The sequence below is a fragment of the Accipiter gentilis genome, chromosome 9 (genome assembly GCF_929443795.1).
Source record: "Accipiter gentilis chromosome 9, bAccGen1.1, whole genome shotgun sequence".
NCBI classification, from domain to species: Eukaryota; Metazoa; Chordata; class Aves; order Accipitriformes; family Accipitridae; genus Astur; species Astur gentilis.
Genome location: NC_064888.1, coordinates 26514860 through 26528683, shown reverse-complemented (window position 1 = coordinate 26528683; position 13824 = coordinate 26514860). Strand labels below are relative to the sequence as shown.

General features: G+C 43.4%; 1 protein-coding gene across 4 annotated transcripts; it reads left to right on the top strand.

Moving 5' to 3' along the window:
• Positions 1 to 2994: 2994 nt before the first annotated feature.
• Positions 2995 to 13530, top strand: CCNJ (cyclin J). 4 transcript variants are annotated; one of them, XM_049811116.1, is made up of 6 exons: positions 2995 to 3099; positions 3427 to 3526; positions 5473 to 5683; positions 8095 to 8394; positions 8486 to 8645; positions 10361 to 13530. In XM_049811116.1, exons 2-6 carry the CDS (start codon positions 3458 to 3460, stop codon positions 10770 to 10772), a joined length of 1152 nt encoding a protein of 383 aa, XP_049667073.1. In that variant the 5' UTR covers positions 2995 to 3099; positions 3427 to 3457; the 3' UTR covers positions 10773 to 13530. The 4 variants fall into 4 exon arrangements, with proteins under 4 accessions (XP_049667073.1, XP_049667075.1, XP_049667074.1 ...); XM_049811118.1 differs by lacking the exon at positions 3427 to 3526 and having other exon boundaries at positions 3020 to 3099; positions 10361 to 13529; XM_049811115.1 differs by lacking the exon at positions 2995 to 3099 and having other exon boundaries at positions 3375 to 3526.
• Positions 13531 to 13824: the final 294 nt, after the last annotated feature.

Genomic DNA, 13824 nt, shown 5'->3' with positions numbered 1-13824 from the left:
GTGTTTCTTGCTACCTGGCACCTTCTCAAAGCACAGACAGCAGCTCTCACAGCCAATCTCATTTCCCCCTTGAGACACATGTATTTGCCTAGGTGATTCATGGTCATTCACAGAAATGGGTCATACCCATTTCAAAATGGTTTCATAACATTTAGTTCTGCTTTCTTTCTCTCAGGTTCTGTATACTACACATAAGTGGAAAACTTCGCACTTCCAGTTTCTTGCTAATGCAAACCTAACTACTGCCACTGAAAGCAATCTTTATTATCTTCTGCTTATTCTGAGGACTTACCAAGCTTGTTTTGATTCTGTCCTGACTTTCACACGGGGAATACCTAAAGCACTATACACAGCCTTGACCATCAAAAGTAGATAAAATCTGCACTGGTTTAAAAAAAAAAATACCACTGGTTATTACTTTTAGGACTGATCATAAAACATGCAAAGAAGCTGTATTAACCTATTCTCATTACAGTTGTGCCACTCCCACTACCATTTAAATCCCTAAACCGTGATCTTGCAAACTCGACTCTGAAAGCAACCAGCCTCAGTTTGGAGCCTCCAAGACTGTTCTCAATTCTTCCAGTCAGGGCTAAGATGTTAGCTGAGATGTATGCTTCCTGCAGAGAACAACGTGGCTGTACAGAAGTGCTTCATCTTTTTCAATAGGATGATTTTCTGGATGTCTCCAAGATCAGAAAAATGCATGCCAGGAGCAATCATGCCCTTGGGCAGGATGATGAGGCTCTTTCCAAACCTATCTTTTGATTGCATGAAAAGCAGATACACATGTAACTGTTCACAAGATCAACAACTCAATTAAAATAGGTTGTAATGGGTGCAAAGCAACTTGGGAAAAGGCAAACAAAGAAGCATTACAGGGATCTGAAACAGGCAGTGCCACAGCTAGGACATCTTTGTGGTGTGGAAGCAACTATGACATCATTGTTTTTTCTCGGTTATTACATATAAATGAAACAGCTCTCAGAGTATATAGCTTTATCGGGATGATGTTTCCTATCCAAGTCAAACACATCTGAGAAATAAGCCAGCAAGTATCTACCCACTCAACCCCCCACCCCCCACTTAACAGTTCAGCAACAGACTAATCCACGTGGTGGTTAAAAAAAGCTCTAGGGGAGGCAGCAACGCTAATAGTAACTTCTCCCAATACGTGAAAGTAGAAACATCACTTTCCTGTTTGGGCCCATTGTAACAAGTTTTTAGCATGTTGGTGTTTATTAGCTTTCTCCTCTTCAAGCAGGCAACACATTTTTGAAGGCCATAAAGGTGTTGTGAATTACAATGTCACTATTGGGTATCTGCTTTTGAGTCTGATCTTACCCTTGAAATAAAAAATTTGGTATTACCTTTCTTCAAGAATAAATAATTTTAAAACAGTGTATCTCCAACTATCAAAATTAGCTTGAGCATGCACTTGCCTATAGAACAATGTATAGAAATGAGACAAAAGGCCGTCATCAGAACAACAAAATGCTGCTTTGTCAATAGACCCTAGATCTCGATCTCAATAAAGTATTTTCTCAATTACATATGCGTGCACAAAAAATACTACCATTTTTCCAGTTGTTTTTTTCTTCAGAAAACTACGTAGCATTATATAAAGAAATCTGTCATAAATGAGATCTGCCCAAGAAACATGTCCTCAAAAACAAGGGCTTCCATCTATGAGCACACCTCAGATGAAACGGACCACTGCAGTCCATAAGACTACGCATTACAGTTAGACATGCATGTTTAGAGGCACAGGCTTTTACAGCCATGGCTACAGAGTCATTAAACTGGTTATGTCGAGAAGCTGGTTTCCATTTTAATTAAAAAAAAAAAAATCATGTCTGAACATGGGTAGGAATGAAAAAATTAAATATACTCCCTCGACATAAATTGCACCCAAAGCATGTCTTCTTCATCGCTTTGCATTGCTTGTTGTACTAGGTTTTACATTCTCATTAGTTAGTTGTTTGGAGATTCAAAGATGTAAACCACTATAAAGCACCAAGTATTATTTTGTAAGTTCTCTGTAGCAGGGTATTACCAACAAGTGGAAAAGCATCTAGAAAAAGGCCTTCTGAATACAAAACAGGTGCACAGCACCTACTGCTAAACCAGAAGCACAAGTGGGAGCTCCTTTCAGTAATCCTCTGTCGGGATGCAGAGGCCCCTGCACCCAGGTGAGCAGCACAGGCTACTCGAAAGGAGGATGCATGCTATTCCAAACCTTCTCCCTGGAATTTAACTAGCAGCGAACAAGAGCTCCCCCACAAAACAAATCAAATACTTGAGCCTCGTAGCTTTTGTAGCCCAAAAGGTGTATGTCCTGCAGAGCCGAAGGGAAAACGTGTCCGAAGTGGAGGAGAGCCAAACCACACAGCTCCTGACACAACCACTCCGCCTGTTAAAAACCTCGCGCACGGCTGAGCCAAAAAGCGAAAGAGCCGGGGGGGGGGGAGGGAGAAGAGGAAAAAAAAGAAAGGGAAAAGGCGCAATCAGACGCTCAGGAGGGTAAGCGCCACCACGCCCTGGCCGGGGAGAGCCCCGTTAACCCGGCTCTCCCGAGACACCCGGCGGGAAGGCCCCACGGCCCCCGCAGCCCCCGGTAAGGGCTGCACCACGCCCGGGGTCCCCGCGAAAGGCCGAGGCTGAGGCGCCGAGGCTGAGGCCGGGACCCCGCTTCCAGCGGCGCTTCCGCGCGAGGCGGCGCCCGCCCCCGCCCCCTCCCCCTCCCGCCGCAGCGGCGCTCCGCCCCCTCCTCCGCCCCGGGCCTTTATCGGGGCGGCTACGGCAGCTCCGCGGGCCCAAAGCCCGAAGCCCAAAGCTCAGCGGCGTGCCCCGAGAGCGCCGCGCCCTGATTGGCGCCCGGCGGGCGGGCCGCGCTGTAAGGCGGCCGGCGATTGGCGGGCGGGGGGCCGCGTGCGGGCGCTGCCTGGCTTTGTACACACGCCGGCCCCGCTCGGCCCTTTAACAATGGGCGAGGCGGGCGGCGCCGCGTGATGGCGGGGGAGCCCTCGGGACGCCGCGCCGCGCTCAGGTGCCCCGGGCCAGGCCCCGCCGCGGCCGCCAGCCGCGCCGCTGCGTAGGGTGAGTGGCGGCTTGGGAGGGGGGAGCGCCGCCGGCCCTCGTCGGGGCGCGATCGCCCTCCCCCCCGGGGGCCGCGGCCGCCGGGCTCCTCCGCGCTCCCCGCTCGCCCGGCCGCGTCCCCCGCGGCGGGAGGGGGCGGCTTAACGAGCCTCACTTGTGCCCCGCATGGCGGCCAGCTGGGCCGGGGGGCCGGGGGGGGCCCCGCGGCGCGGGCGGCAGCTGATCGCGTTTAACCGGGGGCGAGCGAGGAGGGGGCGACGGTGGCGCTGCCCGTCCCGTCCCGCCCCGCCCGCGCTCAGCCAGCGCCGCTTCCTCCCCTCTGCCCAGGCCCCGGCTGCCGCGCCGCGCCGCCCCGCCGATGGAGCTGGAGGCGCAGTGGTGGACAGGACAGCTGGCTGCCGACATCCACCAAGCGCTTCGCTACAAGGTAGCCCGGCGGGTCGGTCTGCGGGGGGGGGGGGGCGGCGGGAAGCCCCGGGGGGAGGATGACGGAGGGAGGGAGGGAGGGGGGGTGGGGAGGCCGCTGCCGGCCCCGCGCCGCGGGGGGGAGCGGAGGGCTGGCGGCCCCGGCGCCTTTGTGAGGGCTCCCGCAGCCGGAGCCGGCCGGCCGCAGGGGGAGGCGGCGCGGCGGCTTGAAGCGGGCTGGAAAGCGCCTGGGAGGCGGCCGCCGCCGCTGGGCGGGCTCGGCCCGGCGGGGTGTCGGTGGAGCGCGGCTTTCCGAACCTCGGAAGGCTCGGTGTCTTCCCCTCACTCGGTCACTGCTCGGGCTGCTTGTCCTCGGTCTTGACAGTTTGTCTGGGTGAGCAGACCGCTCTCTCTCCGCGCTTTAGGAAGGCAAAGGGGTCACGGTGCGCTTGGTTCTTCTCTGGGTGTCTGTGTGCGCGCAAGCGGGTCCAGGTTTAAACTCTGCAGAAAGCATTGCGATGCTGTTGTCGCAGAGAAAACCAGCCCCCAAACCACCCAGCCAAACGCTAGGTGCAGAAAGAATAGTAGAGGGTCTAGGCAATGCTGCTTTGAAGTTGCTTTGACTAAGTCGAAGTTGCTCTTTGGGGCCGCGTTCATAATAAAGTAATCGGAATAAATCAGTTTACAGTGACTGAACCTACTAAAAATGTACTTTTGCTGCCTGATAGTGCTTGATGAGTGGATTACCTTTCTTGAAGGTGTGATCGCTAAAGTAACTTCTTTTTTTGGCACGGGCAGGGGGGAAACACAAGAGAAGGAGAGGATAATTTATTTACTACCAAAGTTACCATTACTAAGTTAGTGTTGTGAAAGATGAATTCTAAAGCTTAGGAGGTCGGGTAGGGGGGGGTTGTTGGTTTGTTTGCATTTCTTTTTCCACTTCAGTAGCATGTTTCAGAACTTTCAGTTGACCCTAAAACTTTGAAAGTTTTGGGAAACTCCATTCCAACTTGATGTTATCGTACTCAAAATCCTACTTACACACAGTAAGAAGCTGCACAATCTAACTTCTAAATTTATCCATGACAACAGAAGACAGCACTGCTGTTCTGCTGTGTACAAGAGGAGGTACTAGCTACTAGGCAGGAGCCTGGGGAGCGTTCTTTCTACTAGTCCAAATTTTGTATTCAAAACAGATCATGCCACAGATTTTTCTCATCTGTGGTGTTGGTAGGGCTTTTGTTTTGTGGGGTCCGTCCCCGTCCCGTCCCCCCCGCCAAATCTTGAGACTGCGTGAGGTTTATGTATGCGTAACTAAATGCCTGAGAGCACACTGTAATCAGTGTCAGTGCAACATCAATCAGATCAGATTAAGTCAGGGTTTAAACATATGCATGCAGCAAATGTTGACACAACGCACACCCCATTCCCCTTCCTAAGGTTGCTACCTTCAGCTGGCTGTTAGCACCCTTCTGAAGGCACCTGCCAGAGATCTTGGCACCACTGGAACATGCAAACACTTCAGTACAAAGTCTGATTGCTCAGATTGAGCTGTAGCAGGAGGGAGTTGAGTTAAGCTATTGGACTTTGCATTGAAGCAGCTGAGGAGTACTCACACACTCTTGCTGTTTCCCTGCTGGGAGGTACAGACTTTGCAGTAGAGGTAATACAACAGAAATGGTAAAAGCTAGCTAAAGTCACTCTAGCCGATTGCCCAATTGAAGGATGTTAAATTTTAAATTATTATACTAACGTTGTGCAGAACCAAATTATTTCTTAGTTTTTCTGTAATACAACAAATAGATTTTGTTCAGTGAAAAGGGATGCTGAAATGATGGGAACAGAAGGAAGAGGGGAGAAATCCTTCAAAAATTCCAAGATAAATTTGAGAGTATCAGCTATAGTAATCTGATACCAATTCAAACTAAATGATGGTTTTAATAAAATTACATGCTGCTGTCCATCTAGGAGCTGAAGCTGCCCTCCTACAAAGGCCAATCTCCCCAGTTACATCTGAGAAGATACTTTGCAGATCTGATTGCCATTGTGAGCAATCGGTTCAGACTCTGTCCTGCTGCACGACATCTAGCTGTGTATCTGTTGGACCTCTTTATGGATCGTTATGACATATCTATACAGCAGCTGCATGTGGTTGCTCTTTCCTGTTTACTTTTAGCAAGTAAGTATGTAGCACCAAACTTTAACTAGAGCAATATAGGTTCTACTGCCAAATACAAGGCGTGTCTTGATGGGATATAGCAGATAGGGGAAACAAAGAGGTTATAAAAGACAGGCAGATTAGTGTGTATCAGTTTGGCCCAGTTGGTAGAGCCTTTCTTTAGACTCTTGTTTTGACTTCTGTTGGCACCTGATGGAACTGAGGGGAGAAAAAACAAACTGCAATTAAAAACTAATGTTTATGCTGGGAAACAAATTATTCTAAAGTGAACTTTCAGAGCTGTATTGTAGGAATAGAAAGACTGTCTTTCTGAGGACATCTCAAAATAGGTACATCCAGTGCTGGAAATGAGAAATTTGCATACCTCTGATAAAGGAAGAAATGAAATAAACCATATGTAGAGTGCACTGCACCCTGCTGATGGTGCTGTGCGGTTCTGCAATACTTCAGATTTCATAAATTGCAATGTACTTCAAGCAAACTGAGGCTAACATAAATCCTGTATCATCACGTACGAAATGTAATGCTGGTAAAACACATCGGTGAAGGCACAGCAGTCTGAAGACAGGAGTAATTACAAACGCTCATTATGAACAGTGCTGCTTATGTTGACCTTGGCTAGATTCTTGTGGTGTGTATCCATCTTTCGATATTTGTGGACCCCTTTTAGATGTCCCCAAAGAAATATGGATGTAGTTTGCTGGGATACCTGCTGGCACTTGTTCTTAAACCAAAAGATTTAGAGAAACAGGTCAGTTTCTGTGGATCTGTTTCTCTGAATCTATTTTCATTTTCTCAAATAAGGTATATCACATTGTAGCTCTAGGTCCTCTTCTCAAGAAAACCAGAGCGCTGAGGTTTTGGCTATTTTTGGTATACTGCTTCCTTTCATTGAATCCCCTGTCTCCACCAATACAGCTATTCAGCAGAACAGTTAAACAAGAAAAGGGTTATTTCAGGTTCTTCTGGGGGTAAATTTTGACTGGCTGCCACCAGCCAGCAGTCTTCTCTTGGCAAAGGATGAGGTGCTGAGTATGAAAACCTTGCCTCAGAAACCAGTGTAATCCATTTAGGAAAATGGATTGGCTTTGAACTAATGCCAGATTTTCAAATTAAATTAATGTTCTGAAGAGAATTATAATTTTTTTAGTTGTTTTTTTTTTTTTTTTAAATCACCTCTGCTATCTTTCCTTACAAGCTGCAAGTAGAGCTCCGAAAGCCTGGTGTACTTGCTCTTGTGAGAAGCAGTGTATGAATTGGTTCAGAAAGCACAAACCAAAATGCTATTTTAAACTTTTGCCCTGTGTGGCTTAAACAAGCAGTTTAATCAGTGGCGTAATAAGTTGAACAAGTCACACTGTGATATATCTGATAAGGTTATAGCAGCAATAAGAGGAAATTATGTGACTCCTGAAGCTTTTATTTCTGTAACGACTAGAGTATGGGAAACAAAAACTAACAGACTGGGAGTGGTGTTGGATTAAGTCCTGCATGAGTACCTCCACTGTTGGAAAAAAAGGCAAATGTTCAGTACTGCAAAACTCTCTAAAAGTGTGCATTTACAACATATTGTGTAGCACTGACTAGAGAGTGTAAGATGGAAAGAATTTGCAATGAAATTGAAATAGCACAACCATATGGCAAACTATGGAAATGTGACACTTGTTTCTCTTATTAATGGGTTTTCTACATACACAATCTTTTTTCAGGCTAAAAACACAGGCCAGACAAGTTGAAGTCCAAGGAAAGCTGAAGCTACTAGCAGCATTAAAAGTTGAAGCAGTATATACGGCAGTGTGTGTTTTCAGATGCACAATGTTGAAATCCACTTGTTTGAACTGCTGTGGCAGCTTACCAGCTATCAAATCTAAAACCGTACCTACCGTAACAGGCATTAAAAGCAGCCATGTTGGCTAGAGCTCTAGCTATAGTCTACAGAGTTTTAGAAACAAAAAGGGTGTGTGGGGGCAAGAGGGTGATTAAAGCCAAATGCTGTGGTGTTTTGTATGCCAAGTCACATCACAGTGGTATTTCAATGATGATGGGGAGACATTATACAATAATCTGGTGACAAAAACTTGCATATACAGGACCAGTGATGTCCTAATACAGCTTCTGCTCTTGGTAACCAGCTTCTCTGTGCCCGGGCAGGAAAACCAAAAGGAAACATGGCACTGCACAATATCCTACACGGTGTTTGACATTATCTGCTGAAATTTAGCCCTTTATAGTACATACCCCTTTTTGTCTCTGATGGTATCTTCCATTTGAGCTTTGCATCTGCAGGAAAGTCTCGAGCTTGTTTGACATAGTAGAATTGAAATATGACCAACACAAACATTAGATACAATCTGTTTTATAGTTCACTTGTGCTGAACCTTTTTTTCCCTCCTCTTTCTGTTCACCTGAAGGTAAATTTGAAGAAAAGGAAGACAGTGTTCCCAAACTTGAACAGTTGAACAGCTTGGGTTGTATGACTAACATGAATTTGGTACTAACAAAACAGAATTTGCTTCATATGGAATTGTTGTTGCTAGAAACATTTCAGTGGAATTTGTGCCTCCCAACTGCTGCTCATTTCATCGACTATTATCTTTCTATTGCTGTCCATGAGACTGATCTTCATGATGGCTGGCCAATGGTTTGCTTAGAGAAGACTAAGTTATATATGGCAAAATATGCTGATTACTTTCTGGAAGTATCACTGCAAGGTGAGTCACATATTTCAGGTAATGAGTACTTTGTTGTCTTGACAGACAATGTCCAACTGAAATGAATCTTTTTCTTATTTCTTCTTTCTAGATCATGCATTTTTAAATTATGCCCCTTCTTTAGTTGCTACTGCATGTGTAGCTTCATCAAGGATTATCTTGCGTCTCTCACCAACATGGCCTACCCGACTGCATCATCTTACTGCATACTCCTGGGATTTCCTAGCACCATGTATTGAGCGACTACTAATGTAAGTTAGCAGCAGCAGCTTTTTTTAAAGCCCATTTCTGCATCTGTTGGTATGCTTAATTGCTGTTAGCAGTGAAAGTAAATTTCTTTTTGAATTTCCATTTTTCTATTCTAAAAATACCTAGGTATTAGGTAATGTTAGGTAGTAACTGTTTTGTTCATTCCAAAAAAAAGAAAGCATTATCAGATGTAACCTCTTTCCTGTTCCTTCAACAAACAAACCTCAGCCTTGCGTTTCTACTGAACATCTTCTGGTTAAATAGCTTATTCCCAATCTCTGTAGTCAGCTTAGAGAGCAAGAGATAGTGAAGAGTATCAAAGGCATAGGAGCTCCTACTTACTCTGAAGACTGTATGCCTTGGAAGTTCAAGGGATGCTCCAAACAGATTATGGATCAAACATGCAGACTGTTTGAGTGGCCAACTTTGGGGGGAAGGAAATAACCAGGAGGTTGTATCTGTTTTTGCTGTATCCATTTTTGCACTACAGTGGAGAGATACAGCTGACACGAGATAAAAATGCCAACAAATGCCACGTGAACCTCTACTGCCATGGGATGTTACACAAGCAGTTCTTTTATTCTGAACCTTAAGATCAAAACCTATGCCCACCTTAACCTCTTTCCTCCTACAGAAGTTTGCTCTTGCCCAGATCTAACTGCAGTTGTGCTGTGCAGAAGCACGGAAACAGCTGTATCTGGAAGAATGACATCTTGACATCTTCCTTATAAGTGTGACATTATTACCCCTGATGGCCTCTCTTGGCTTCACTAACGTGTGTAATGAAAGGAGTAGTACCTAAAGCATGCAAATGCTGTTGCAAAAGTGTTTTCACTATTGCTTTGGAAAACTGGTGGGGGCGGGACACATGACACGAAGCCTTTCAGTCATCTTTGCAGTGCACCATAAAAAGTTAGCAATCTTTGAAGAAAAACTGGTGAGGGCTTGAACCCCAACTGTCTTAAAGAGATCTGCCCTGTATAGGCAGTACCAAAAAACTTGGATGATTTTTAGCCCTGACTGAAGTGTGTAGGTGGCACCTGCTTAACCTCAGCATATGAGCAAGAAAAAGAGTATGTCTAAATACATTTCAGACAGGTGTAAATCAAAGGGAATTCAGGTGAGCTAAAGTCTCTAATTTAAGTAGTGGGTAGGATAGAAAAAAGGTGAGATGAAAAAAAAAAAAATGCATTTCCACTCCCCAGAACAGGGTCCAATATCAATATACATATGATCTTCAAGTACTGTAATGTAGATCTTTAAATCCCCTCTGATATCATGTCTTTAAAAACCCTATACTCTGTTACCCAATTTAAATGAGGTAGCAGCAGCAAGTAAGTTTAAATTTCAGGTTCTGGTAATCTGGCACTTTATTGCAGTATACTAGCAGACTTTATTGCACTGGTAATTTTAGATACTGCTGTATTATTTGTATTGTACTTGGCTTTTATCTGCATTTGGTATTGCTATGCAATGAAGTGAAATGTTGAAAAGAAACAGTATCCTAAAGAAACAAATTTTAAAACCTTAGATGATTTTAAAAGGTAGGCTAAAACTCTTTTTTTTTTTTTTTTTTAAAAAAAAAGCTTTGGAAGCTTTCAGGTAATTGCACCAATTTTTAGAGTGCTCTTAAAAGTTAACCCAAAAGTTTAAATTATTTCAACATCTATTTTCATGTACTCTATATCTTCATGTACTCTGTCTATCTTGTTTTTAGTGCGCATGATAATGATGTGAAGGAAGCAAACAAGCAAAAAGGACAACATACTCAGTCTGCCCAGCATACTGTATTTCAGACCCCAGCTCCAACTCCCCAGCAGGCTAATGCTCAACAGCACATACCACAGTATCTCCAAGCCCATCAATCTTCATTACAGTATCACCATCAGACATCACAGCAGCAAAACTGTCAACAGATATTATCATCTAATCATACAGCATCTTACCCACCTCAGACTTGCCCTGCTGCCTTACAGTCTAGTGTTCAGGCTCGAGGCCATGTACAGACTGGTGCTGCAATGTCACTAGCTGTTCCGCTAGAAGTGAAGCCATGTGTAAGTGTCTCCTACAACCGGAGTTACCAAGTGAATGGACGATATTCCTGTATTACTCCCTGCTTTGAGAGGTGATAAGTACAAAATCGTTTTGTGCTTGCTTGTTTGGGGTGGGAAGTTGTGTTGAGGGGATTTGTTTTGTTTTTTTGTTAAACCTCAAATAAGTTTGAGGGCAACAAACTGAATAAAGAAAGTGTCTTTCCAGAAAAAAGCAACTGGATTGGCAACCAGTACCATAGCTCAAATACAGACTGCAAAAAATAAGCACACAGAACACCCTTTAAAAAGAATGTGTATACCTGGGGGGTAATAGGTTCTTAATCTGGTACTCAGAATACTTTGTGCTTCTAACGCACATCTTTGAAATACTAGTCGAAAGAAAAATAGCTGTGGACTAACTACAGACTTACCTTTCAATGAAGGAGATATGCAGTATTATTTTGAAGACATTTATGTCATACCACCATACAGTATTAACACTTATTTTAAATTTACTGAAACTTAAGAATCCATTGAATGCCAGACTTCTCCAGATACATGGGGACCACAGGAAGAAACAAATCGCAGCTGGCTAACTCCATACTCTTGCCCCTTTTTCAGCACTTGTGTTGGATATTTGCTTTAGGCTAAGGCATTTGAGTTAACTGGTATTTTGGCTAGTTTCTATGTTTTGTACCTCACAGGATAGACACTATGTTTTTACTTCTTTTCTCCTTCCTATCTTTTTTTATGTTTAAAGTAACTCTTTCATACTAACTCAGGGAAATTTCTACTCATTACTCTGTGCTGCTGGTTTGTACACTTAATTGGGTATAACTTGAGGGAGGAAGGTAGAAAAGGAAGAGACTATAGCAAGTGGAGTGGCTTTTCTTCAGGGCATCCATATGCAGAGTACCAAAGGGATATGCTGGTGTTCACAGAATGTAGATGTGAACTACTGCCCAGCACTGTGGTATGCAGTAACTGAGGAAAAGAGAAAGTTTCAGCTTTCAGAACTTGTACTGTACCAGAACTACTACAGTGGCTGCGATTCCTCTGTGTACACACACGAACACACATATATTAAACAACAGAAAGCATCCTCCAGTTGTACTGACAGTATCACTCATACAAAAAGTACAGTTAAATGCTTACAGAAATCCAGTTCTGTCAGGCTTATAGTGGAGGGAAATTCTCAGGTAATAGTGGGGCAACTTTTTCTTCTACTGTTTGGGTATTCCAGAAGAAAATGCAGAGATTTACTCTTCTAAATGGGTGGATCAAAAATATATTGCAGAGTGAACTGCTTTATCACAATTAAGGTGCTAATTACATAACTTTATGGAATTACACTATCTCCTGTGGAGTGGATAATCTGAGGGTAGAAAGTTTCACTCATCCAGCTCTTGGATGAAAATGGTGGTAGAGATATTAAGGGAGGTTGTTTGTGTTGTTTTTTTTTTTAATACAATATACCTGACTTTCTCCTGTGGTAGAATATGGGAGGAAGAGGTATGGATGACAGGATTCTTACTACTTTAAAATATCTCTATAGTATGTGAGCTTAAGGCTTTTTTTGTTTATTTGTTCTTTTGCCACCTTCTCCTGTCTTAGTGGCAGCACTTAAAATTGTATACCATCTAATGACGCTGAAGTATTGTGAATCTTACAGAGACTGTTTTGAAAGCAGGGGCAATTAAGATATAGTATCAATATTAAGGTGAAGGCTTTATCATAGGAGAGGGGACCTTACCATAATATTCAGAATGGAGGGAGGACAGCTGTGCTCATTCTTTTTGGGGCTGAATGATAACGTGCTACAAAAACCTATTTATTGTTGAGGAGAAGAAATCCTGTTTCTCTTGTTTTGGTTTTTCTTCATAAATCCCAAATTTTTTTTGTGGGCTTTTGTAGCATACATGTGCAAGTCAAGAGGGGTAGGAGCATAAATGAAAGAGACAACCCTCTCTGCTTTATGCTAGAGAATTGGGCATAATGCAGTCAACTCTTAAGTGCAAGTTCGTTTGTTGTGGGGTTTTTTTTCCTCTCCTCTCTTTATCTCTTAATGAATATTTCCCCATGTCTGAGAGCCGTGTTAAGTAGAGACTTTCCACCTCATAAGATGCCATGCTTTTTATTCAGCATTGTTACTCATTTAGGAGGGAAGTGGACTTCTTTCTGCTGGTTTCATTTTGTTGCAATGCTCTATCCAAGTCCTCAGTGCTCTAACTACCTCTGATGCTATGAATGTACAGTCTTGTAATAGACCATGACTTGAAATAACAGCAGATGCCTGTAGCATTTTTTTCTGTAAAATCTTTAAATCAGCTAACTTGTCATCTTTATTTGTGACACAGCAGTATAGGCTCTTCTTTTTTGGGGTATTAGTAAATTTATCCAATAGGCGTTTGATATATAAAAATTTAACTAATACTTAACACTGGAATTATAATGGGCGGGGGGCTTATTCAGTTAGTTAATACTGCAAATTTACATTTAATAGGGTATTTTTTTTCACAATTTTAAGACATTAGATCAACTGTAAAAAGATCCACTACATGCTGTTTGTTTTTAATTTATTACTTAGTCTGAGTTTTTTCTGACACTACAGCTGCATAATGACTACAGAGAAAATGTACACTGAACAGTTTCAATATATTATTTAAAAGGGCTTTACCAGTGTACATTAAAAATACACTGTTCTTACTATTAGAACCAAAATGTGTTTTTTATGGCATAAATGAGAATGGTGCTCCTAAATGCAAAATGTCCAAACCAATGGAATCTTTGTGAGTGCTATGCATTCAACTTATTTTTAAAAATAAAACTAGTTTTGCGTAAGAAGGCTCCAGTGTGTATTATGCTTGGGGGTGGGGTGTTAAATATGTAAACTGACCCTAATCTGTCTTACATTGTCCCTGTGTATGGGCTGAAGATGTAAGGACTTTCTTCTTTCTCCCCACCCTTTCTGTGACACTATAATAAGCTTCAGGAACACTCTGACTTTACAATTAAAGAAAAAAAAAAAAAAGGAAGGAAATCATGCAGGAAGGTGCTTTAAAACTAATTGCACCCACAGCAAATGCTGAACATTGTACACTTCAACAATGTATCTAGTGCACAGCTGTAACAAAGAAATCAAGAACAA